Source organism: Dromaius novaehollandiae, chromosome 20 (genome assembly GCF_036370855.1).
Source record: "Dromaius novaehollandiae isolate bDroNov1 chromosome 20, bDroNov1.hap1, whole genome shotgun sequence".
Lineage (NCBI taxonomy): Eukaryota > Metazoa > Chordata > Aves > Casuariiformes > Dromaiidae > Dromaius > Dromaius novaehollandiae.
In genome coordinates, this window is record NC_088117.1 from 2,942,102 (window position 1) to 2,965,966 (window position 23,865).

Consider the following 23,865-nt stretch of genomic DNA (forward strand, 5'->3'; position numbering starts at 1 on the left):
GGTGCACATCTGGGATGGGTGCTGCTGCCTCACCCCGCTCTGCACTGGCCTGTCCAGCCCCATGCAGCCTGGCAGCATGGCAGGGAGACCGAGGCAGGAGACAAAGCTCACCACCAGCCTGCACAGACCCCGGAGCCAGAGTCCAGCCACCTGATCAGCCCTAATACAGAGAACTGGGAGGCAGGAAGAGGCACAGTGACAAGCGCAGCAAGAGGGAGAGACGTGGCTACAAAACCGGTGCCCCAAGGAGAACCACAGACAACCAAGGGCAAAGGAGGAGTGAGGGGTAAAGGGAAGAGCCCGCTGCCTGTGCAGGGCCTACCGCACTGGCCAGGATCTCCCCCACGCCTGCCTGCTGAGACCCTGCTGCCCGCTGAGCGCTTCAGGGCTGGGAAGTCCTTGTTGGGGCACAGGGGACGAGCAGCCAGGCTGGAGCCCGGTGAGTGATCCCCACCAGATAGGGAGATGGCAGTGCTGGCTCCTCTCCATCACTGCCAGCAAGGATTTCTGGGTGCAGGCTCCTGATTTCAGCTCCTGAACGCAGCTCCTGGGCTGCTGGACTGGTGTGCACAGCGGGGCTGTTGGCTGCAACAGTGCTGCCTGCCTCCGAGCCCAAATCTCCCCAGGAGGCAACACAACAGCCCACCTGCCCACGGGGAGGGACCCTCTCCTGCTGGGGGGTGACAGGGCTGAGGGCTGCTCCACACCAGTGCCAGGGTGGACACAAGGTTAACTCCCCTTCCAAGCTATGGCAACACACCCTGGGACATCGCCAGGGGACACAAACCTCTGCTCTGCTTCAGCCGCCGCACAGCCACCTTCAGGTGCTTGGTCCTGCCCAGGTCCTCCCCAAGGAGGTAGTACCAGCCACTGATCTCCTGGGTGGGAATAGAGAAGCTGCTTGACGCAGGGGCAGGCACCAGTAGCCCTATGTGTGCTTTACCCTTCAGGTGGCACTGCAAAGCCCCCAGGCAGTGCCCCCGTTACCCACACATGCTGACCCCATGGAGAACCACTGAACCTGCCGGGGGCCGGAGAAATTCAGCCCCGTCTAACTCGCTCTGGTAACCCGTAGTCCCAAAAGGCTCCCAAGGCAGGAGGCACCCCAGGCCAGAGCACAGACTCCTCAGACACGCTCACACACTGAAGCACGGCCTAGAGCACCTCTCCTCGGAAACAGGAACTACTCAGCTTTGATCCCACTGCAAGGGGGGACCAACCATCACGACAGTAATGAGCTTCTAGGGTTTTAGAGGGAGATGGCAGGGTGCAGGAAACCAGGCAGTCTCCAGTGAAACCATCCCCATCAGGTTTGCAGTGGCTGGCAGTCCCGCAAGGAGCTGACGGCTCTGGCCTGACCACCAAAGGAGGATGCTCAAACCAGCTTTCAGCAATGCTGGGTGCTCTGCAGCGGAGCTCCCTTCACCTACATCCCATTTCCATGTGGCCAAGGCCACCTCAGCAGCCAAGGGGACAGAGCTGGCCTTGGCTCCCAGGGTGCCTCCTGGGAAGGGAGGAATTGGCTCCCTTCCTGGGAGCTGCTGCTGTCTCCCATAGCTGCCCAGGCAGCTGGCAGCAGCTGGAGGGACCAATCATCCTGGACCAAGCCCAGGAGTCCAACAAGGTTGCAGGAATCACATTCCCACAGGCAAAAGGAAGGGGTCCATTTAAAGATGAGTGATTTAAATCCATACTGGGGCATCTATGGGGTGAGGGGGGGGAGGGCCTGCAGCAGAGCCCAGGAAGTAGGTCCAGCTCATCTCAGCCCCAGCTAGGAGGACCACATGGTCCCAGCATCCTCCTTCCAGCCCCTGCCCCACGAGGGTAGGGTGCCTTGGGGCTGTGCATGGGTGCAGCTATGCACATGGACACTCCTGCTTCGCTGCATGCAGTCACAGCTTGTGAAACTCACCGCCAAAATTTGGCAAGGAGCAGACATCTTGATGGGGGGGACATGACCAACATGATCTGGTCTGGCCTACTGCATGTACAGCAGAGGCGCTCCCTGGGGAGAGCTGCAGATTTGAGCTGATCCATCTGATTATCTTCACTGTTATAAAACCTGCATCTCACTTCTTGTCTGAATTTCAGAGGCAGCCATGCTCAACCTATCTCTTGCCCTCTTCTCAGATAATCTCCACAAATAGCTCCTTTTTAACCTCTCAATAACAAACAAATTTCCAGACCTCAAGTGCTATATTAATGCTTTTATAAACCACTTCCAGATTTGCCTTGATACTCTCAGATGTGCCAACACCAGACTTGGGCTATGGCCAGGGATGAAATCCCTCACCACTGGTGGCTAGGATGAAATGTGCCTCTGAGTCTGTGACCCTTTAACTGCCCAAGGCAGAGTTTTGCACCTTCCAGTGACACATCTGCTGCTGATGTGCCTCAGACATTAGCCTGGAGGCATCTCAGCCAGGTCCCTGTATTTTGGAAGATCGACAGCAGTCATTTATAGTAGTGGCCCTGCTGGCTTCTTTAGGAAGGCAAATCCAGCTGACCTGGAAGCTGTATTACCAAGCAGCAGCCAGGCTGGGGCAGCAGCACTGTGACCAAATCCGCAGCAGTGGGGACACAGACTCTGGCACAGAGACCTCCTGGTAGCACCACGGCCTGAGAGGGGACAGCCTGCCCTCCCCACCACCTCCTCGGCTGGGGAAGCCCTGGTGAGCACAGGGCGAAAGGCAGAGCCCTCCTCCAAAGAGCATATCCCCAGCATCGCATCAGCTTGACCATCCAGAGACCATGTGTCACATCTGACATGTGCCAGTGGGCTGAGCAAGGCTTGCCCCATCTCCTGACCCCACACAGCCCTGCTGCGAGCTGGGCAGGCAGGACTCGCAGGAGGCTCCTCTCTGCCAGTCCAACCCCAATTGCTGCTACTCTCCTTGTGTCCCCACAGGAGGGAGCGACAGTCCCCTGGCCTGGGATCCATTTTCTCCCAGCCTCCCCATCCCTGCCTTCAGCAGTCACCGTGACACCAGTTTCCCAGAGATTATCAATGCTGGGGATGCAACCAGGGACCTCCCTGGGCATCTTCAGAGCATTTCCTCCATAGCTAGAGAGGCCATCTCCATTCCTGCTCCTGCCCCATGCCCCAAGGGTCCATCATGTCCGCACACAGGCCTGGGAGGATGAGCCCCAGTCTGACACGCCACGCTCCAGTGCGGAGGTACCTTGTCTGGTGTCAGGAGGGACTTCACGCCGAAGCTCATGCACCCAATCAGTTCGCTCTGTCTGAAGGAGAGTCGGAGACAGTCAGCAGGCACTTGTTGAACTTGTTAACCAGCTCCCCACATGCACCCCTTCATCGGGACCCTCACAGACGTCCCTGCCAGTGCCCAGGACGTGCCTCCCGCCTTTCCGTGCTTTGGGCAAGCGTGGTGTTACCACAGGCTTATTCACAGCTGCCTTGGGGTCGCCGCTTGGCTGCCGCTGGGGCAAGGAGGAGCATGACTGAAGCCTCCTATCCACCAAAACCTCCGACCTCCCAGAGTCCTACAGACCCATGGGTGCCTGATGCTGGCAGAAGCTTGGCCAAGGAGGCAGAAGCCACTCACCTGGGTAGCCAGGACAGCCTGCGAAGTGCCAGACCCCTTGCTGCTGGGCTTTGTCCCCAATTGTTTTGCCCCAAGAAGTAGCAAAAGTCCTTAGTCCCCCAGGCCCTTTCCCTTCGCATAAGGGCCAAGGGAGCAGAAGGGGGCCTGCCTTGCTGTGCGTGTTTGCACATGCAAGAGACAAACTTGTAATGAGAAAGTCAGGCTGGGGGGAAATTTTTAATGCTGGTCAGGCTGAGGGCTACCGAGCAGTAGCAACACAGGCAGAGAGCAGGACTTTTTCTCTGCCAGTGTGCATGCACCACAGTGCTCGCCCACCAGCACAGGTTGCACAGGGCAGCCATGAGGACAACCCCAGCCAGAGCCCCCAGCCAGCAAGCTGCAGTCCCCGGCCCCACCACCCGGCTGTCCCCACCTCGCCATCCCGCAGCCACCGCACATGGCAGCCCTGTCATCAGGGCCAGCCCTTGAGGGCCAGAGCCCTGGAGGAGCTCACGTGGGGTGGCCAGAGCAGATGGCAGGTTCGCTACCGCACCAGCCCCGTTTTAAAGAGACCGTATGGCAGCCCGGCAGCCCCTTTACCTGGAATTTCTCTCTCGGTTCCAGACTGTGACCAGCAGACGTTTTTGCTCGTCCTCTTCTTGCACTGGACTGTAACAAGCAGAGGGGACAGCCCGTGAGCTCTCGTGGCCAGAGACCCCTCGCACTCCTCAGAGGCAGGTTTTCTCCTCCATGCAGCACTGCAGCAATCACCCCAAACGGCAATCTTCTCAAACGAGTCGCTGTGCACTAGCTTATTAAAATTAACGAAGCTACAAGCTCCACTCCATGTTTCTTACATAACGAGGAGCTCTGCACCTGTCCAACTGCAGTCGCTGAACAGTGAGACGCTTCTTCCTGGCAGGCGGCTGCCAAGGGATGTGACCTCCCTTGGGCAGGTGCTGGGGACACCGCTCAGGTGGTTCAAGGAGAAAAAGGTTGTGCAGGAAGACACACACCCAACATCAAAGGGCAAACGCAAGGAACAAGCTACAATTCATGCTCTGAAATAACCATCTTGTGCCAGACTAAATATTGCGTGAGGACAGAGGTTTGACACAGACTGGTTTGCTAGAAATAACAAGATTCACCAAAACGCTACATGCCATACAGCTCCTTTACCATGCAGGGACATGCTGAAGCTGTGGAAAATCCTTTTACCTTCCTTGTTCATACCGATGGCCCGTATCATTGCAGGCGCAGGGTCTAGGAAACGGAGTGCGTTTGCCCAACTCCTACCCAGCAAGAAAGTCCAACCGTGCAGGAGCACCGCTGTCATGCTGTGTGCTGACAGCTTTGTGAACCTCAGCAAAGCTCTGCCCAAAAGTTCATGGCATTTCAGCTATAAGAAACAGCAGAATAATGTCTGTCACTCCTCATCTCAGCAGTGGAGCTGCTCATGCATGATGCACGTTTGTTACGGATAATAATAATGCAAAAGCAAACATGGGGTCTTGGCTACGAGAGGGTTTGCCCCAGGCCAGTGGCCACACAGTTCCCCCGCCACTCCGCAGGAAACAGATGGGCCAGAGCCACCTCTGCCCCATCATACTCACAAAAGAAAGTGCTCATGGAAGACAGGATTTTTGCTGTCTGGCACAGTCTTCGTCTTTTGCCTGCATTTCCAGTCAGCATCTGGCACGATCGACATCTTTATGTAGAGAAAGAAGCAGCGCGTTAGCCATCTCAGTGCAAACACAGCCGGCAGACAGCTGCCAGCTTTGCCACTGCAGCGGCAGGAGACCGGCAGAGCCAGTTTTATGGATGGCTAAGCCTCAAAGATCCAGCTGAGCCTGTGCTAACGGGTGGTTTAGATCACTTTACCCATTGAATTACAAAACTTTTCAGGAGGTGGGAGGTGAAAAGAGCAGGAGCTTCAATTGCAAGTCAGAGAACGAGGGGCTGATGCACACAAATGCTGCTGGCCACTCTCCAACTTGCAGCCCCTTGCAGGGAAGATGCTCCCTGCAGGGAGACGGACAAGCAAAGGAGAGGATCCAGCTAAAGGCTCTGGCATCGAGCAAAAGATCAACCAGCTCCCTGCACGCTGAGGTTGCTCGGCACAGGAGACCGAGGAGGAAAGGGAAGAGACGAGGAGCCCAGAGCATGCTTGGTGGAGCCAGCCCCAAAACCCCTTGATGCTCCCCAAGCAGAGCCCTGGGAAAACTCACCTTCACGTAGGAGTCGCACGTCCGGTACTCCTTTCCCATCAGACCTTTCGCTTCCATGACTGGAAAGAAAATGAAACGGTTAAGCCCCAAACTGGTAGGGAAGGCACCTTCCTACGCTGCGGCGCTCTACTCCATGTGGTGCTCCTTCGTCACAGAGAGCGGGGCACAGGGCTGGACCTGCCTCCCTCCCCACAGGCCCTCACGTGCCTCCCTTCCAGCCTGGTCTCGCCAGGCACAGCACCCATGAACAGGTGAGGTTTTTAGGTGTATTTTTGCTTTAATAAACCCATGCTATAAATACACAGGCGCCTGCGCGGGAAGTTGGAGGCAGATGCGCTTCAGCATCCGGATGGCAAATCGCATTTCGTGTGCCTGACTTCACGCAGCTCTGGGCTCCCTGCCCTGCAGCCAAATGTATCATCAAGTTAAATATCAGCGGTCACATCCTGATCGCAGCCCTGCCAGTAGGAAGGCAGCGTTGCCCTACTGCCAACAGCGGGAAACTCTGCGCTTCCCAGCCACACAGCTGGAGGCAACATCTGTACAGCAGAGCCCAGATAGCCCAGGACGTGCTGTCAGAGGGAGGCTAAGCTCACTCCTAACATGCCTAGCAAGGCAACAGTGACTTTGCCTTCACTGGGGAGAGATACATGTTCCTAATAAACACATTCAGCTCAGTGGAAACTGCAGTGCAAAGGGGGAAAATGGGCTCTGCAGGACCCTCTAAGCGCTTCACAAAGCTGTTCACAAGGTTCCTCCAGGACAGGCTCCACCAAGAGCTACCTGCTCCTGCCAGACCTGCTTTGGGTTTAAAGATGTTGGGGTGGAGAGTGACAAGGCACAAGAGATCATCCCACATCACCCAGCTGCCTCCTGCAGCCATCGACTACCGTGAGCAAGCATAGCGTGCGGGGGGATGTCAGGTCCCAGACCGTGGGCCACGCTTCTGCCTCTTTCCAGGACCATTTCCCTCTTCCAAGGCCTGCTTTTGGGGATGGTATCCAGAACGAGACACAGCGACTTGCACCCAGCTCACGCTGGGACTGTCCCAGACAGAGGGTTTTGGGGAGAAGTCTGTGCCAGATCACCAGAACCGCTGCACAACTCAGAGTAAGCTAAAACCACCTTTTCTTGCTCTTGTTTCTTTATAAACCTTCCCTGCACAGCTGGAAACGGGCAGCAAGTCATCACAGCTCCTGAGCAGAGGACAACAGGGGCTGAGCGTGGCTCAGGACAGCCTCTGCATGCCTTACATTATGGCCAGGCGGGGAAAGGCAAGACAGGATGTCAGCCTGGGAAAGCCTGGCAGTCCAGCTCATTCCACCAGGCCAGACCCAAAGCAGCCCATTCGGCCTGGCTGCCACACTCAGCTGATTTGGCAACAGGCTCCTTCCTCCCTGCAAAAAGCCTCTTCTATTCCCCCTGTCCTGCTGCGCAGGTCGCTGGGATGGGGGTGCATTCCCTCTCCCTTGGGAGACGGACACACAAGGCGCACTCAGCCTCGGCTCACTGGCAACTGCACACAGCCCAGGGCCACAGGGCAGCCTCCTGCCTCTCCCCCAACCCAAACGGCCGCAGGGGAGCTCCGTGCACCGCGTCCCTAAGCGGACAAACAGGGCTCATCCCCTCCCGCGAGCAGAGCTGCCGCTCCACAGCCCCGTTTCCCCCCTCCCTGCCGGCTGCCAACTTTCCCCCCCGCTCCGCAGAGACGCAGCGCAAAGCCAGGGACAAAAGCGCCGAGTGTAAATACGGCAAATGGTCGGGTGCTGCTCCCACGCCTTGTGCGCAGGGTCCCGTCCCCCTCCTACTGCAGCACCCAAATCCAAGGCAGCGACAAGTCTGCTTTGCTCGCAGGGAGACAATCTAATCTGACCCTTCAAACTCTTGGCTTTTTCCTAGATTGCTTAACCACTTACTTATTGCAAAGTCCATCAAAACCCTGGTAGAAAGAGCTCCGTGTCAGGAGACCCAAACACACATTTGCTTTGCTGCAGGAAGCAAAGCGAGTCAGAGCGATCCTAACACACCCCACAAATGCCTCTGCACGGCTTTTTCCTAAGGGAAAAGCTAGTTCTGACAGACATGTTGGCATTTCTAATAGACCCACATAAAGCCGCAACGTCACAGCTCGGGGGGTCACTTGGGCCTGCCTGGAAGCTATGATGGAGCGGGGTTTCCCAGGTGCCACATCGTCCTCCACATCGGTTCAGGCTGCAGATCCAGCTGAACAGTGCAGCCACAAAAGCCGGGCTGGAAGCAGGCACCAGGGCACGGGCAGCCTCAGCCAGGCGTCCCAATGGACGAAGGGCCCGAGCCAAGGCGCAGGCTGCGCTGCCCACAAGAGCCGGGACAGGCCGCCCGCCGCCACGATGCTCAGCCCGCTCCGGGCAGGCAGCCCGCGGGCAGGGAAGCCAGCTCGGCTTTCATGCTCCAGAGGGTTTGACAGAAACAGCTGGAATTGAAACGATTTGAGAAATTATGTGGTAGGTGTAACAGGGGGGGATCCACAAAGGGACAGGAGAACAAGAGAGAGGGTGGATGATGGCAGGAGCCCAAGCAGAAGCCACCGTAGGGGACCCAGCTGGCAGAGGGGTAAAGAAAACTGGCTCCTGTGGGGCATGGAGGAGGAAGCAGCAGCATTGGGCACAGGGGACACAGTCCCCGTGCTCCCACGTGGACACCAGCAGTGGTGGCTGGGTCTGAGCCCCCAGAGAAAGCAAGGAGTTTTTGGCAGGGGTCTCTTTCCCCCAGTGGGACATGGCGTGGTTTGAGGGACAGCAGCCCCAGCACGGACTAGGGGAAATGCTTTTCTTGAAGAAGTATTTCCAGTGCCGAAAAAATGCAATGTTTGGAAGTACCTGAACTATTTGCAAATCCCAGCAAAATATGTCAAATGGGTTTGGCCAATAAAAAAGAACTTTCAGAAGGGACAAAGTGTTTCAGGGTTTCTTTCCCAAATGATGTTTCTGTCTTTTTTTCTTTTCCTATAGAGTTTAAGAAAGAAGTTACAGAATGGGAACACAAAACACTGCGGTCACCTGAAAACAAAGTTCTCCAGGAATTTCAGAGAACCCCCGTCACTCAGCTCTGCTCGCGACAGCCACCACAAAGCCTCCCCAAAGAGCTCGAAGGAAGGGCACCAGCAGTGCTGTCCCCACCACTAACCCACCGTGGCTCTGGGGCCACCTCAGCGTGTGCTGTGGGGCACTACTTACCATGCAGCACCAGGACCCGGCCCCGCACCTCGATGGACAGCTTCAGCTGGCCTGAAAGCAAGGAGAAGAGAGACGGTGAGCTAGGCAAAGCTTGCGCCTCATCCCCAGCCCATGGTGGCACAGGGACACCAAGGCACCCAGGCTTGTATAGGGCCAAACCCACCCTGCCTCCCCACTCCTGGGCACAAGGATGTTGCTCAGGGAGCCTAGAGGAAAGAGGGGGGGAGGAAGCACCTTCTCCCACTACCAAGATATGCTCATGCTTTCAGATGCGAAAACATTCCAGGAAAAACTGAATAGTGTTTTCTCAGCTCCCCCAGCACAAGGCCTGAGCCCAGGAGGGGCACGGGGAGCACCAAGCTGCTGGAACAGTTGCTGCAAGACGCATTAGCCTCTTGCTGATGGGTGCAGCATGCTCAAATCCTCCCCCCAGCCCGCCCCAGCACAGAGCTGGCTTCCCCTTCGCCTCCCGCCTGCGCTCCTGTGTGGGGAAGGGGCTGTCACCTCTGGAGAAGAGTGACAGTGGGCCAAGCTGCAGACTGCCTGGACGAATGCCAAGGACAACGGGTGCTTTTGGTGGCAGGAACATGCCAGCGCAGGGTCAGTCAACGCCGGCCCCGCTCCGGGAGGCCGGGGCCGCAGCGCTAACCCGCTTTCGTCCCTCTGCTGCTGGGGGACCTTGCTCCATGTGTGTCTCCTCCATGCTTTCCCTGAAGCATGCCTCATCTGCCCAGACTGGTTTGGGGGAAGTAGGAAAGCCCTGAAAATCCCTCCACTGATTGTCACGTCCACAAACACCTTGACTAGCACTATAAACCAGCAAGGACACAGTGACAAGGGCTAAGGCAAAACTGCTCGTAACACACACCCAGCCCTCCAGGAACACACGGCGAGTGGCCCTGGCTGGGCTGCGTTTGCTGGGGATCCCAGGTACCTGCCTGTGGAGGACTCCAGGCACGAGCAGACAGACAGTCACCTAAAACCAGGAGTCAGCACTTGGTTTAATCTCCAATTAAACAAGAAAGGTTTAATTTGTGGTTTCTGGCATTGAACAAATGTCAAGTGGCCAGCAAGGCCAGGAGCAGCCAAGCCCCTAGGGAAGAGTAAGGCTCCACCATCCCACAGCCCCTCCACTGCAGAGCCCAGGCCAGGCTCAGACCGAGCCAGACCCCCAGTGCCGGTGACGCAGCCACGTCTGGGCCTAGCTGCCTGGACAACAACAGTGCCAAGAGCTTTTTGACTGAGAAGTCAACAGCCCAGAGGTGTTGGGGGGCTTTCAGCTCCAGGCCTCACAGGCTCAGGTCGTCACAGCTAAGTTTCTCACAAACACGAGACCCCGTCCTGTGCATCAGCCGAGTGAAGAGCACGTCCACAGGAGCACATGCAGTCTAGCAGTGCTGGTGCTCAGGGCTCAGAGCTGGGAGTGCCCCTCAGCTGTGCAGCAATGGTGTGAGACACTTGCCCGGCCTCTCCAGGTGCTCACTCCATTCCCACAGAAGACCCTCAACCAGCACAGTCCAACCCAATTAGCAACGAGCACAGCCTCACCGCCCCTCATCTCCCCCGGGTCATTAGATGGTGGCACAGGACAGCCTTGAGGAGCTACATGACCAAAACTTGGCTTTGCAGCTGGTCTTGCCAACAGAGCAGCAGGACTTTAGAAGGGAGGTCCCCAGCCCCCAACACACTGACTTACCTGCAGCCATCTGCCAAGCTGGGAGGCAGGGCCTGTGCCTGCCCGCCCAGGGCACTTAGCTCCCAGTTGCCCAGGCACCCCAAGCCTTGCAGGGGACCCACAACCCAGCATCATCTCGAGCAGAGTGAGGAGCATGGCCAAGAGATCAAACACAGGACAGCTCCAAGAGCCTGAAGGTCAGATGCGCCCACCACAACCCCAAAGCCACTACAGTGCTTTCAATTCCAATCCTGCATTTCCAAAAGCTGGTCCTGGACTGAGGGGCAGACTGGGAACTGCCTGGCAACAGGAACAAAATCAGACTCATCAAAATGTGGAAGCTCTGGAGAGAGCGCAGCCTGGACCATCCATGCCTACGCAACCTGCTAGAGTCATCACAGCCCAGAGCGAGTTTGTTGCAGGAGTCCCAGCCCACCCAGAGCACATGCTGGTGCCTGAAGAGGTGGGAAGGGGTAGGGAGAGGGAACAAGGGACAAGCCAGGCACCCGTCAAGCACCTCCAGCTCTTGATGACAAAAAAGGAGAGGGGAAATCGCATTATTTCAGCCTGCACTTCTGCAAAAGCATGGGGAGAAGAGCAAGGGAGGAGACACTGCTTCCTCCATTTACCTGCAAGGAGCAGAGGCTCTGCCCCAAGGTGGTACAACATACTGGAAGCAGATCTGGGCCATGGACCCAGGAGTCCTAGCAAGGACTGTGCTGAAAGCTCAAAGGCTCGGCCTTTGCCGAGCGGCTGGGGCAGAGGGGTGGGCAGGCAGCCAGGGCTATTCCTGGAAGTCAGTGCCACCCCACAGGGTAATGTCACAGCTCGCAGGAAATGTGTGATAGCAGCCCATTCCTCACAGGGTGGAAACACAGAGGCCCAGCAAGATGAAAGGAGCTGATGGCAGGAAGAAAAAGTCTTCAGTGGAGCGGGAGTGAGGCCAGAGAGGTTTGCAGGGCCACTCCTGGCAGGAAAGGCCATGCCTGTCCTTAGCATTAGCAGGCCAAGGGAGCAGATCTCGGTGAGCACACAGGGGAGTCCACTTCCCACCACAGCCCCACCAGGGCAGAGAATAAACCAGATGAGCAAGAGAACTCAAAGTGTCAAGATCTGAGGAGAGAGAGAAAAAGAGAGGACTGTGAGCAGAGAGAGGAGGTGGGAGTGATGCAGCCCAGGCTCTACGGGGACAAGACCGGAGTAACTCAGCTCAGCCTGAGCAGGGAAATGATCCCAGCGCGGGTACATGGACAGCTCCAACTCACAAACTCATCTGTCCTGGACAGAGTCAGCTGAAACCAAAGTACAAACCCCTGGGAACTCAGGCAGGCCCCCAGATTGAGAAAGCCCCTTGCAGAGGTGCAAGGAGAAGACAGGAGGATAACCTCTAAAGTGAGAGCGAAGGAAGAGGTATCCCAAACAAGCCTTTGGCTGGTGGCAGGCAAAGTAACTACCCACAGACGCTGCGGCCACAGCTGCAGAAGGCTGCACAGCTCACAGCCCTCCCTGCCCATAGGTGACAGCCCTTCAGCAGAGCTGAGAATGAAACCCAGCTCTCGCAGAGCTCCAAACCCAACCTGCAGTTCCCACCACTTTGCAAAATGCCCATGCCAGATCCTCGGGTTCCCAGCTCTTATCTGGAAGTGCAACTTGTGCTTTTTGGCACTGCCTGGACCTGTCTGCAGGCAGCTGATTCCCAGCAGCGAAGAGCCGAGCGGTCACAGCCCCTGCTCTGGCGGCCAGCGCCTGGGAGGGCCACACACACCACCCCCTGCTCAGCCAGGGTGTGGGTCCTTGGACAGAAGCTCTGCTAAGTTACAGTCATAGTTATATATCTACACTCGTATGCACTCACGACCCTCCATCAGCCCTAAAACCTACCCACAGCATTCAGACTAGCACAAAGACTCAGCTGACAGTGGTTCCCAGGAGCTATCGGGGTGCAGAGTGGGCTGCCCCATGCCAGCAGCCCCCAGCTCGCTGGCCCTGCTCGGGCACGGAGGACTCTGCCCCTCCAAACACCTTCCCAAGAGGGTTTCCTGGGAACCGCTGCCTGGCCACATGCCAGCCTGAATACCGTGGGTAGATCTGAGGAGCAATGCAGAGTCCGAAATGTGTGCAATTGTTTTGGAGCAACCCAAAACCAGACTTCCCAAACGCTATTAGAGAATGCAAAATATCACTATGTGGTAGGCGCAGTGTTTCATTCAGTCCAAAGCAATATATCCCTTTTTCACTTTTGTCCAACTCACAAAATCCACAAAAAGCAAACTAAATACTTTTGTAAACCTCATTTACAAACACCTAAACGCTGATTCAAATTCAAAAACAACGCCTGGCTTTGCAAAAGACACACCCAAGGACTTGGGCTCGCTGAGGAGGATTTCCTATGGGATTGTTCAACCCGAAACAATTCAGAGAACTCGCATCTCATTTTTCACCCCCTAAAAGCTTTGACAGAAAATTTCCAGAGATCTCCCCCGCTCACATGTGTGTCCGTGTGTGCATCCATGTGCACATGTGCAGATGCATGTGTTTAAGTGCAAGCATACATGTGCAAACAAGAAAGAGGGGATAAAACCAAGAGCCAGACTCCCTCAGGTGGGGTAAAAGCAGGGCAGCTCTACTGAAGCCATAATCGATTCACGACAGTGAGAATATCACCCCCAGTTTTACCATGCCACCAGAGTCACCCCGGCCTTTTGAACCCAGACTTCAACCCTTCTGCTATCTTCAGATCTCTGACACTGTGGGAACAACCTCGTTCTTCCACTATTAGCATTTAACAACCATTACAGAACGAAAGCAAAATGCTCCGGTCTAACCAGGCATGACGAGGAGTCAGTCCAGTAATGAATGGGCCCCAGGGAGGAGAAAGGAAGCTTTTGTGCTGGCTAGTTCAGAGGGGGGAGGAAGCTCCTACGATCAAGCCCGGCCTGGGAGCCGCCAGGGCCGCGCAGCTCCCCGGGCAGCACACGGGATCAAGGCTTCTGCCTAGCGAGGGATCAGCTGGGACGGGACCACGGCCTCGTGCATCACATGTATTTTTGCTTCTTTGGGTTTTAGCTGTGCAGCGCCCGCGGCCCCTCTGTGGCAGGCTACACCAACACCAAACAAAAGAGGGCAGGCAGAAAAGGGGAATTTTTGCATTTTCCAGAAGCACCAAAAAAACAGCCCCCACGGGAAGTGCGTTTGGGAATATCTGTGCCCCCCCATGCACACCATGGGGGGCAGGGGAAGTCTTCTCGTTCCCGTGAGGAACAGGTGACGATTCTCCCTTAATGCCCTTGCAGCAGACTCTCCCAAGCATCTGCAGAGCACATGAAGGGATAAAAGCTACTGCACCCCCCAGCCAGCCTGCCTGACCCCAAAGGGGACCCAGCACGCTCGGGGGGGCTGCGCTCCTTGGCTTTGCAGCTATTCAAACACTTTTATGGGGCTGGGAGCAGAGGGTGAAGCTGTTGTCAGAAGGACCCAGTCCAGCCCAAGTTGGTGGAGATGTCCCAAGCAATCTTCTGCCCTTGGACAGAGCTGCTCAGCAGCAGCGGTGGTTTCTCAGGTACATGGAGCGCTAGACTTCTTCCAGATCTGGACAGGCAGCAACACAACCCCCTCGTGCTCTGAGCACTGAGAAGAGCCGGCTTAATTTAGTGCATTCAGACTAACAGGACAAGCTTTTAGGCTGCACTCCCAACTGCCCCCCCCCCCTTCCAAAAGGAGAGGGGGAGAGAAACATCACCCCCAGGTTTGCCTCCTTTGATGCAGCCCCAAGATGAATCACGAGAAACATCTATGGCAGAGAGGCACCAGCACTTCCCCAGCACAGCTTGTCCAGGTCACCCACGTTCAATAAAAGTGAACATAAATGAAAACAGGTACAGAGAAGGACCAGAGGGAGGTGAAAGATCAGACAGCTCATCTCACAACAGCACCCATGTGCCCAAATCTTTGCATTAACATCACCAAGCCCATCCAGCCAAGGGGGCACCCGGGCCCCACCAACCCAGACCCCACCGGGTTTGGTGGGGTGGGGGGGCGGTAATTTAAGCTGAGAAATGAGGCTGGCACAAGGGATAAACAGGGTATTAACAAGCACCAGCTGATAATCAAACAGGTTCCCACTCATGACCACACATTTGCCAGGGTAAGGGAGAGGAAGCACAAATGGCATCTGCTGGGACCAGACTCAGCAGACAGGAAAAATTTCTTCCCAGCTGATGACCTTACAGCAGATAAAAACTCAGGTTTCTGCTCCTTAAAACGCTTTTCTGTTTCTTTGTGGAAAATGCAGACTTTGCATAGGCCAGGACAGCCAAGCACCATCGGTGCGTGCAGAGGGGTGTTTCTATGCCATAAGGGGAATTCTTTGCAGAGGATGTTAGTGTTGGATAACGGCCGGGTGGGGGGTCCCCCGGGGCACGAGGCAGGGCACCTGGAGCAGATCAGCACCTACAGCTGCTTGTCACTCCCAACCTCAGGCCCCGGCACCAGCTGGTCTGAAGGCCCCCTCCTTGGTCACCCCTACCGAGATGCCTGTGCTGGCCTTGCCATGCCACTGCTCCCTCGCTCAAGCAAAGCCACATCTCACTGGCAGTGGTCAGCCAACGATGGAAACCGTGGCTGCAGAGAAGACAAGTGGCCCACATTTGATTAGAGATGCAAGAGGCATTGCAAAACTCACATTATTTGACTCCCATCAACTCCTGGAGAGAGACAGGAAGATTTCAGCTTCCAGGGTAACCTGAGAAGTTGGACACTAAAAGGCCAACAACAAAGAGCCAAGAAGCATTCGCAGTCTTTAACTGCCTTGGGCTGTAGTTAGGCCTGACTCACACCGTGCCAACCCTGCACAATACAGTCTCGTGTCCCTCCTGGGCTGGGCTGGGCCTGGCAAGGAGGGACCATTGCAGGCCACGGGAAGGAACGGCATCCCCAGCTGCCCAGGGCAGGGATGCCCTGCTCCACTCACATAACCCCTCTCTGCTCCCAGCAACCTCTGTAACAGAGACATTGTGTTGACTTTCTGCACTGCTCAGCCACAAAACTGGGGAAAAGCTTTGAAAGAAAACTCTGCTACCTTTAAAGGAGCTCAGAGCGACTGGGTGCCAAATGCAGCCCCAAGGAAGGGCACCCAGCTCCCCCCCGGTGCAAGACGGCTGCTGACACAACCATCATGGCCATCATGCACCTCCGGACTGCGGTGCCCAGCTCAGCAACGCCACGCAAAAGCACCAGCAACATGGGAACCACTTGGCTCCTCCTGGTGCCACTCGCAGGCAGGATGCTCATGTTTGGGGCACTCTGGGGACCCCCGGGCAATATCTGGCCCAGTGCTGGGGTACCCCGGCCATTCCCACAATGCCACCTTGCCCTCAGGGCTACATGATGCCAGCCCAGCGCTGATCCCCTCCGTACTGCCGTCACCCACCCAAGACAAGGTGAAAAACAGGCTCTGCACTCAGACCTGGAGATCAATGAAGGGAAAGTCCTGGCCAGAAGCCAACGGTCCCCCAAGCAGGACCTGCTGGGGAATAAACACGAGTCCATGTTCGGAGGAGCAGAGATATCACCCTATACCTGAATGACCCCTCTCCCCACAGCAGCGCTGCTGGCCCCGATCCCAAGGGGCAGCACGACAGCAGCGCAAGCAAAGCCCACCACGTTTGCTGCCAAATTCACCTGCTCGCAGGGTAGGCGTACGGGCTCGCGGCCCGACCACTGCCGGTCCAGCTCCAGCTCACAGAGCCGGGCCACCACGGCCCACGGGCTTCCTCCAGCTCCCCAGCAAGGCTGAGACAGCTGCAGAAGAGCTCGCGAGGAGCAGGGAAGGAAACAGCGGGGCCTACGGTTCTGGCTGGCCCCACAGAGCGATCCCGGCTTGTGCCCATCTGGGGGGCAAAGCCACCGGCGTACTCAGTGCCCGCCCCACCGCCACAGCGCGTCTTGGTGGCTCTCGGGGCGCTCCCCAGCTCGCCTGCCTGCCCGAGCCACGTATTATTCCCGCTCAGCGAGGCAGAAGCGAGCAGGCTGCCGCTCAGCGAAAACGCCTTCGGCCCCGGGCCGCCGCGGCTCCCCGGGGCCTGCCCAGGGCCGGGGCAACGTGCCCACAGGCACCCCGCACGCCCCGGCTCCCCGCTTACCGAAGGTGGTGAGGTAGAAGGAAGCCCCCAGCGGATGCGCCTGCCGGGTGCAGAGCGAGACTCTGTGCACGCTGCCGGGCTCCATGGCGGGGCCCCGCTAACGAAGCGGTAATCGGAGTCCTCCCCGCCCGGCCCGGGGAAGCCGAGCGGCCGTTGAAGCCGGCAGGCCGTGAGTGACAGGCAGCCCGCGCAGCCGGGTTTCCAAGGGACGCGCGTCCAACCGCCGCGGCTCCCATTGGCCCCGCGGATTTGAACGGCGGCCGCACCTGCCTGAGCAAACAGGCCTGGCCCCGCGCAGGGACGAGCTCCCGGGGAGGGGGCAAACCTTGCGATGTCTCCGCTCCTCTACGCACGTGCCGGTCCGTAAGTGATTCCCACGACTGTTAGAGCCATCAGGTTTGCTAGCACGAGGGCTACCCACGGGCTCAGCTGCCCGGCGACCTGTTCCACCAGGACAACGGGGGACAGCAGCATTTACAGCTATTTGGAGAAAAGATCGCAGGCAGGGAAAAGGAGCAGGATTATTTGGTGGACCACGAGCCAAGGAGGGAAGGGGCAGCAGGGCACGTTACGGCTTGGCTCTCACGTGAGAAGGGAAGAGGCAGACGGCCTGCCGGTGTCACGGGGCCACTCTGCGAGCCCCCGAAGCAGCCCTTCCTCTCCCTCAGCAGCCAGCGAGGCACCCACCAGCTCCGGGCGCTGGGCCGCAGCTTACCGGGGCACCTGGAGGCAAGCGCAAGCTCCAGGGAACACAGAGGAAAGAGGGAGCGTGTCTCTCCGGGGTGACAAACCAAAGGGAGAACAGCTGCAGCCCTATAAAAGGGGTCAGGCTGCTGCAAAGGGGAGGAGATCAGGCTGTTCTCCCTTCCCCAACAGCAGGGGAGCGAACCCCCACTCAGAGAGCTCAGAGGAGATGCTGATCCGGCCTTATCCCCAGGAAAAGAATCCCAGCCCCCATCCACCCCAGCCCCATAGCAGAAAGGCCAAGCCATGATGTTAGGCTGCTTTCGGGGGCTCTGCAGCCGGGGGCAGGCCACCCCCACGGCCAGCAATACCTGCTCCATCGCTTCCCTCTGAAAGGCCTCGGGCAGCAAGGGCCGGGCTGCAGCGCATGTCCCTGAAGCGAGGGCAGTTGCGGACAGCCCCTACGCCAGCTCTCCCTGCCGCTGCTCACGTCACCCCCCCCGCGCAAATTCACTGGCCAGCTACAGCACCTGGACCCTAATTCCCCAAACCAGGGATGCTGGGTCACACCAGGAACAAGCTCCTGCATAAGCCAAGCCCAGCAGAGGCAAACGGCCAACGGCAGAGCTACGGGCACAGCGGAAGGGGTTTTGCCGCTGACCCCCAGCCATGCTCCCCCCGCGCTCAAGCCGGAGGAGGCTGGGTGCTGCCAGGGCCAGAGCGTCTGTGCTCCATGCCAGCTGCCGGAGGGATAAATGCCTCAGAGGTCTCTGCTCATACGTGCTACACGCGGGACACGTCAGGGGCCTGGGCTGAGCCCCATGAGGATTTTCTGGGTACGAGCAGTGGATCCACAGGTGCCACTGTCCTGGGTCCCAGCAGAGGAGGGAGACAGGACAACAACTCAGCCCCAAGAGGCGAAGGTCAGGGAGAGACGAGGCAGCCAGCACAGGGCCCAAACAGCACACGGTGCCAGTGCAGACAGCTGAGCTGTCCTGCTGCCATCAGCACTGTGCAGATACTGCCATTTCCCAGCCCCTATCCAGCAACATTTGCTGCTAGCTGAAGTGATAATTAATATACTGGGCATCACAGGGGTGGAAGAGGATAAAAACTCCTGCAAATTGCAGGGTGCTGGACCAGAGCCCCCAGCAACCCCTCCCCACAGTCATCCCTCCGGATGCTCCCAGCCAGGGCTGGCCGCGGGGTCGCCCACAGCCCCACTCGCACGCTCATCCCCACTTACCTTTCCCTTTCACTCGCGCGGGGTTGATCCTCCTCCTCACCAGCGGCCCCCTCCGCTTCTGCAGGGAAGATTGCACAGCATCGCGTTGCCCCTTCGGCGGGGAGGACAGACGCTCCAGCTCCAGTGACCAGGGTCTCTGCCCAGTCCCTGCCAGGGAGAAGAAGAGCTGAGAACAGGCAGGGGCTGGATGGGGAAGGGCAGGGAGCTGGGACACAGGGGACATCACAGGCTCCGTGGCACCCTCGTTTCGGGTGTTGCTCCCACCTTACCCCCAGCCTTCCCTGGGGCACCACGCCACCACATCTCCTGCACCGAGCTCTCTCTGGCCAGCTCGGTACAAACGTGGCACATGCTGGTGGCCACCACGCCACAACCCTGCAGCGCAGGGAAAGGAGAGGAGCAGCAGCATCTGCTACAGCCAGCATCACGCCAGAACAGGGACACACGTCCCAACGGGGTCACTTGCTGGCACATGTCTCAGCTGTGGTCTGCCACAGCCCTTTGCAGCTGTGCACCAAGTGCATCCCAGAAGCTCAGCCCCAGCGTGGCTTATCTTTGATGATATTCCTTTAAAACAGGCTAGCAGCCCTGCAGGGGCTTCATTAGCACGCAAGCTGTGCAGGGCTCTGAGGATGCCGCCCTGCCAGCGTCGGGTGGTCGAGCGGTCCTGCAAGGCTCTCGCTCGATTCGGTACCCGGCCCACGAGCTGCCGAAGCGCTCGGGCTCAGAGAGGGGTAATCGGACGGGTTCCCCGTGGCCAGCACCCGGCAGAGGGCACGCCGCCCCCAGCCTGCCCCTCCTCGCCCACGGCCACCACGCCACCACCCCTGCACGGGCTGTTGGGCAACCTGCCGTGGGACCCCGCGCTGGCGGAGGCAGAAGCGCAAAGACCTGGAAATGGGAGCCCGGATGGAGACGCATCTCCCAAGCATAGCACAGCAGGCAGGAACCAGCGTGGCCCAGTTTAACTCCTCAGGACCAAAAAGATCTGCCCAGGGTCCCTTCAGAGAAGATGAATGCAGGATTAGTGCTGCACAACCATGTTGTTATGCTACGTTAGCCTCATGACGGAGAAGGCTGCTCCTTCAAGCAATCAGTTTCCAGCTCTAACTTCTAACGTTCCCCCAGGAGCTCGTCTCATGCAGAGACATTCAGACTCTGCGCAAATGCCCGGCGGGACAGCCCAAGCCACGGAGTCACAGGTTTTTTCCCCTGCCAGGGCAACGGGGCACAGCAGCAGCTCTCAGGCCTCCCCTCATCCTGCGACGGAGCCGCCCGCACCCACGTACCCAGGCCAGAAAAGCAAGAGGGAAGAACCTGACCTGCGACCTCCCATGAGATTGAGCCCATCGGAGCCAAGACGTGCTGCTCATCCCCATGACGTGGTCTGGCCAAGACAACCGCTCTCCAAATCTCGCCTGGCTTTGCAGCCATCACGTTACACAGATCAGCCAGTTACTGACCCACGCAAAACCCCTCGCAGCCCCAGGGCCACCTCCAAACCGACTGCAGCCCGAGGCAGGCAGCCACCCTGCAGCCTCACATGCAAGCCACGCGCCACTGCCACCACCCCAACAAGCAGCCAGGGACGCCGGGAGCCACGTGCGTACCGGCACGTACAGTGCCCAGTGCACATGGCCCTGGGTGCCCCACACACCCCCAAGCCAGCAGATCACAGCACAGGGAGGCAGGCAGCTCACGAAGGCCGTTTGCCTGCTAGGAAAGTTGCCTTTTTGCCCAAAGTTTGGCTCATTCCCTGGCAGGGGCACTCGCCTGGTTCAGCCCAAACACAGCTGGATTTACAGCAGCTAAACTGCCTGCAGCTGCAGGGACAACACCAGCAGAAGGGAGAGGGAGCAAGGGCAGGAATGAGGGATGCTCTCTGGCCAGCCCAATTCGTCACAGCCAAGAGACACCTATTGTACGGCTGCCGTAAATCAGGGCCCCTTTGGGCGCCGGGAGGAGAGACACAACCGCACGTTGCTCTCCACAGGCCTCCAGACAAAGAGCTCGGCTCCACTTGGGCTGCCGCCTCTGCAGCGCTCGGCCTTACCCTTGGCAACCGGCAGGAGCCCCAAGGAGATGCCTGGCCAAGCAGCCAGCTAATGCCACCCCGTTGCTTTTCTTGCCTCCCGAGATATTTATAGCCCATGCGGGCCCAGCAGGACTTTCTGCTGACGCATCCCATGCAAAGCTCCTGCCCCATGACAGGAAGGGGCCAGAGCTGCGTCTACACAGGCTGCATGAGAGTCACCTTCCCACTCTGGGAACCAGATCCATCCCCATCAATGCAGCATTGCTGGAGCCTCCTGCACCCAGAGGATGGCACAGACCAGGGGAAGGGGCACCAGGCACCAGCCATAGGTGAGAGCTGTCGGGAGGGGAGGCCACCAGCATGGCTCGGCCTGGGCAGCCCTCCTGCCGCTTGGCCTTTTGGTGGTGACGTCCGGGAGCCCAACAGCCCCAGCTCTGCTCCCATCACCTCCGGCTGCAGTGACCTGGAGCTCAGGGTGGGCTGCCAAGGGAGCCTCTAACAACGACAGGATTCATTCGTTAGTTCGTTTAGCAACGGAGTGGCCTTGCAGCCCTAATTAAAATGCAGAGGATGCGCGAGCAGCGTGGGCCATTTCGACAAGCAGAAACGCCTGCAGGACAGGCAGAGCCAGGAGCGCCCACATCCACCGTGGTTTCTCAGCAGCTCCGGCATGGCTGTCCTTTCCCGTGATCCTGCTGGATTTGAGTACAGGGGAAAGACAGATCCCCTCTTCCCAGCAAGGCTGACACTGTCAGAGGCCTGGGAGGGGAGCAGGAGATGCAGCCCGGTGACAGTGGTCCAGACTATGGACGCAGCCAGCAAATAAACTCTTGGTGGCCATCTGGCAGCCCATAGCAACCAGTGCTGCAGCAGGTCCAGCTTTCCCCAGCAGTGAAGCTTGCAGCCCCAAAGAGCTTATCTGAGCTGTAACAAGCCGAAACTGGGGATGTCGCATCCTCCAACTTGTCCACTCATGAGCAGAGGAGCCCTGGACACAGCCAGGTCCTGCTCATGGAGCCAGGGAAGGGATGAACCCCTTCACGCCTCGCAGGCAGCACTGCCAAAGGACTTGGGAGAGGATCTGAATCACATATGTTTTATATTACAGAATATTACAGCTCTCCCACCCTCCCAGCTGGGGGAATCTGGGGACTCTCCACCATCCCAGCCCTGGGCTCTGCAGAACAACCTCATAGAGGCTTCAAACACCTTTTTTACATCTGTTTCTAACAGTGAGATCACAGATGGAGGTCGCCCAAAGAGATACCCCCGAGTGCCTTGGGTTACAGTCCGTGCTACCACCACCCCATGCAGAAGGGTTGAGGAAGGGTCCTGCTGCTGTCCCCCCATCACCACATCCCCCAGAAGCTGTTGGAGCATCACATCACAGGCAAGGGGCGTCAAAGCCCCATCTGTGGCTATCAGGAGCCAGCACACACGTGGGACAGGCACTACTTGGGGACACAGAGCAATTTCTAAGCTGAATCAGCACTTCAAAACATCCCTCCCTTCCAGCTTTTGAAAAACTCTTCCCTTCATTTTGTTCAGCTGAATCCATTTGCTGACATTCCTAGTGATCTGTCTCCCACCCATCAAGACTAAGGGTTTGTCCCTGCAAATTTGCTACCACCCAGAGAACAAAAAAACAACAAAAAAATAAAGAAATCCAGCCTGGGATGACATGTTTCAGTACACAGCATCTCAAGCTATCGAAGACCAGCACAACACATCTCAACCCACGGGATGTTCAACACCAAGCAGTCCTACCAGGGGAGCAAGCAAGGGAGCCACTCTGCGGTCCCACATATCCCAAATGTCTTTCGACATGGGCAGAGTGCGTACCTGGATGACAGGCCCTGTCCTTGCCTCCTTCACAGCGTGTCCCCATGGCAGCATCGAGACCACAGCCTGGATTGCTCCTCTCTGGAGCTGCCAAGCCTGCAGCTCTGCCCGGCACACTGCCACACATCCAGCAACTGGCAAGATGCGTCTCGCATGCCACCTCTGTCTCCTAGGAACTCCTCAGGCTCGCACAAAGCCTCCCCTCTCCATTTCTTTATTGCAAAACGGTTTTAAGAGGAGAAAGGAGGGACGAATGCCACAGTTACAAGAGAGCACTGTCTCTTCAAAGCACCCAGTCCCACAGGTTTGAGTGAGAGAATCCCATTAGTTGGGGCTTTTACCCCAGTAAAAAAAATAATAATAAAAAAAAAAACACACAGAAAAGGTAAAAGAAGTGTCTGGGATTCTGGGGATCCAAGGGCATGAGAGTCCCATGCACCCTCCTTCTCCCAGAGGGCTCAGAGCTCACCAGCCGTGAAAAAAATCAGCCCTAGCTCTCAAACGCAGCAGGCTCCAGCCCACTCTGTCTCACAGACCAAGGCATTAGCCAAGAGCCCCACGGCCTGTCACCAGCAAACGTGACCCTGCAGGGAGCTGGGCCATCTCCAACACCCTGTGAAGGGTGTGCAGGAGATACGGTCCTCCACCACCTCTGAGCACCAGGATCTGGTTCAATGGTGATAACTGGGCACCTGCATAGTCCTAACTCATCCTTCACCCAGGAGACAGAACAGTACTGAAAACTAAGAGGAGAAATCATCCAAGCACTCACGCATCAGCCCTGGCTCTCCCAGCTGCTCCATGACTCCCACACAGGATGGTCGCTCTCTCCAGCAATGTCCAAGCACCAGCGTCCTTCGCTCACGCCTTTGACCTTGACACCACAGAAGAAGAGGCAGAAAACCTGGTATATAAATGTCCCAAAAGAGCAGAGCTCCAGTACTAGGAAGTTACAAATTCAAGTGCGTGCCCAGAGGAGACGGTGGAGCTGCACGCGCAGCAGCCCCTGTCTCTGCAGGCTCCCAACGGCCAAGGTTGGGATTCTTCCTGACTTCCCTCTTAACGTTTAATCTCCTGGAGACTGACCTTAACCTGCAGTTTCTACTCGAGTCTCCAGCTAACTGCACACTCAGCCGGTTGGCTTGGGAGTTAATGACTTTCTTTTAAACTTTAACACAGTTCTCCGTTACAGATTTCAGTTTGCCAACATTAGGATCTGCTTTTGGCCGTGTATTCAAATCCAAACACATGTGCT

At 57.5% G+C, this 23,865-nt stretch overlaps 1 protein-coding gene across 5 annotated transcripts in view; it reads right to left on the minus strand.

The window, feature by feature from the left end:
* The window catches only part of RGS3 (regulator of G protein signaling 3), a 96,078-nt gene that overhangs the window by 71,527 nt on the left and 686 nt on the right, over positions 1–23,865 (minus strand). For 2 of the 5 annotated variants that reach the window (XM_064523599.1, XM_064523598.1), the window contains exons 2-9: positions 23,383–23,484; positions 18,734–18,880; positions 8,989–9,039; positions 5,774–5,832; positions 5,159–5,253; positions 4,146–4,214; positions 3,183–3,243; positions 788–878 (exon numbers count right to left, since the gene is read on the minus strand). In XM_064523599.1, coding sequence (XP_064379669.1) covers positions 788–878; positions 3,183–3,243; positions 4,146–4,214; positions 5,159–5,253; positions 5,774–5,832; positions 8,989–9,039; positions 18,734–18,880; positions 23,383–23,484 — 675 coding nt within the window. Of the gene's footprint in view, positions 1–787; positions 879–3,182; positions 3,244–4,145; positions 4,215–4,763; positions 4,924–5,158; positions 5,254–5,773; positions 5,833–8,988; positions 9,040–16,803; positions 16,922–18,733; positions 18,881–23,382; positions 23,643–23,865 lie in introns of those variants that run through there. The other 3 variants (XM_064523600.1, XM_064523601.1, XM_064523602.1) reach the window with 3 other exon arrangements.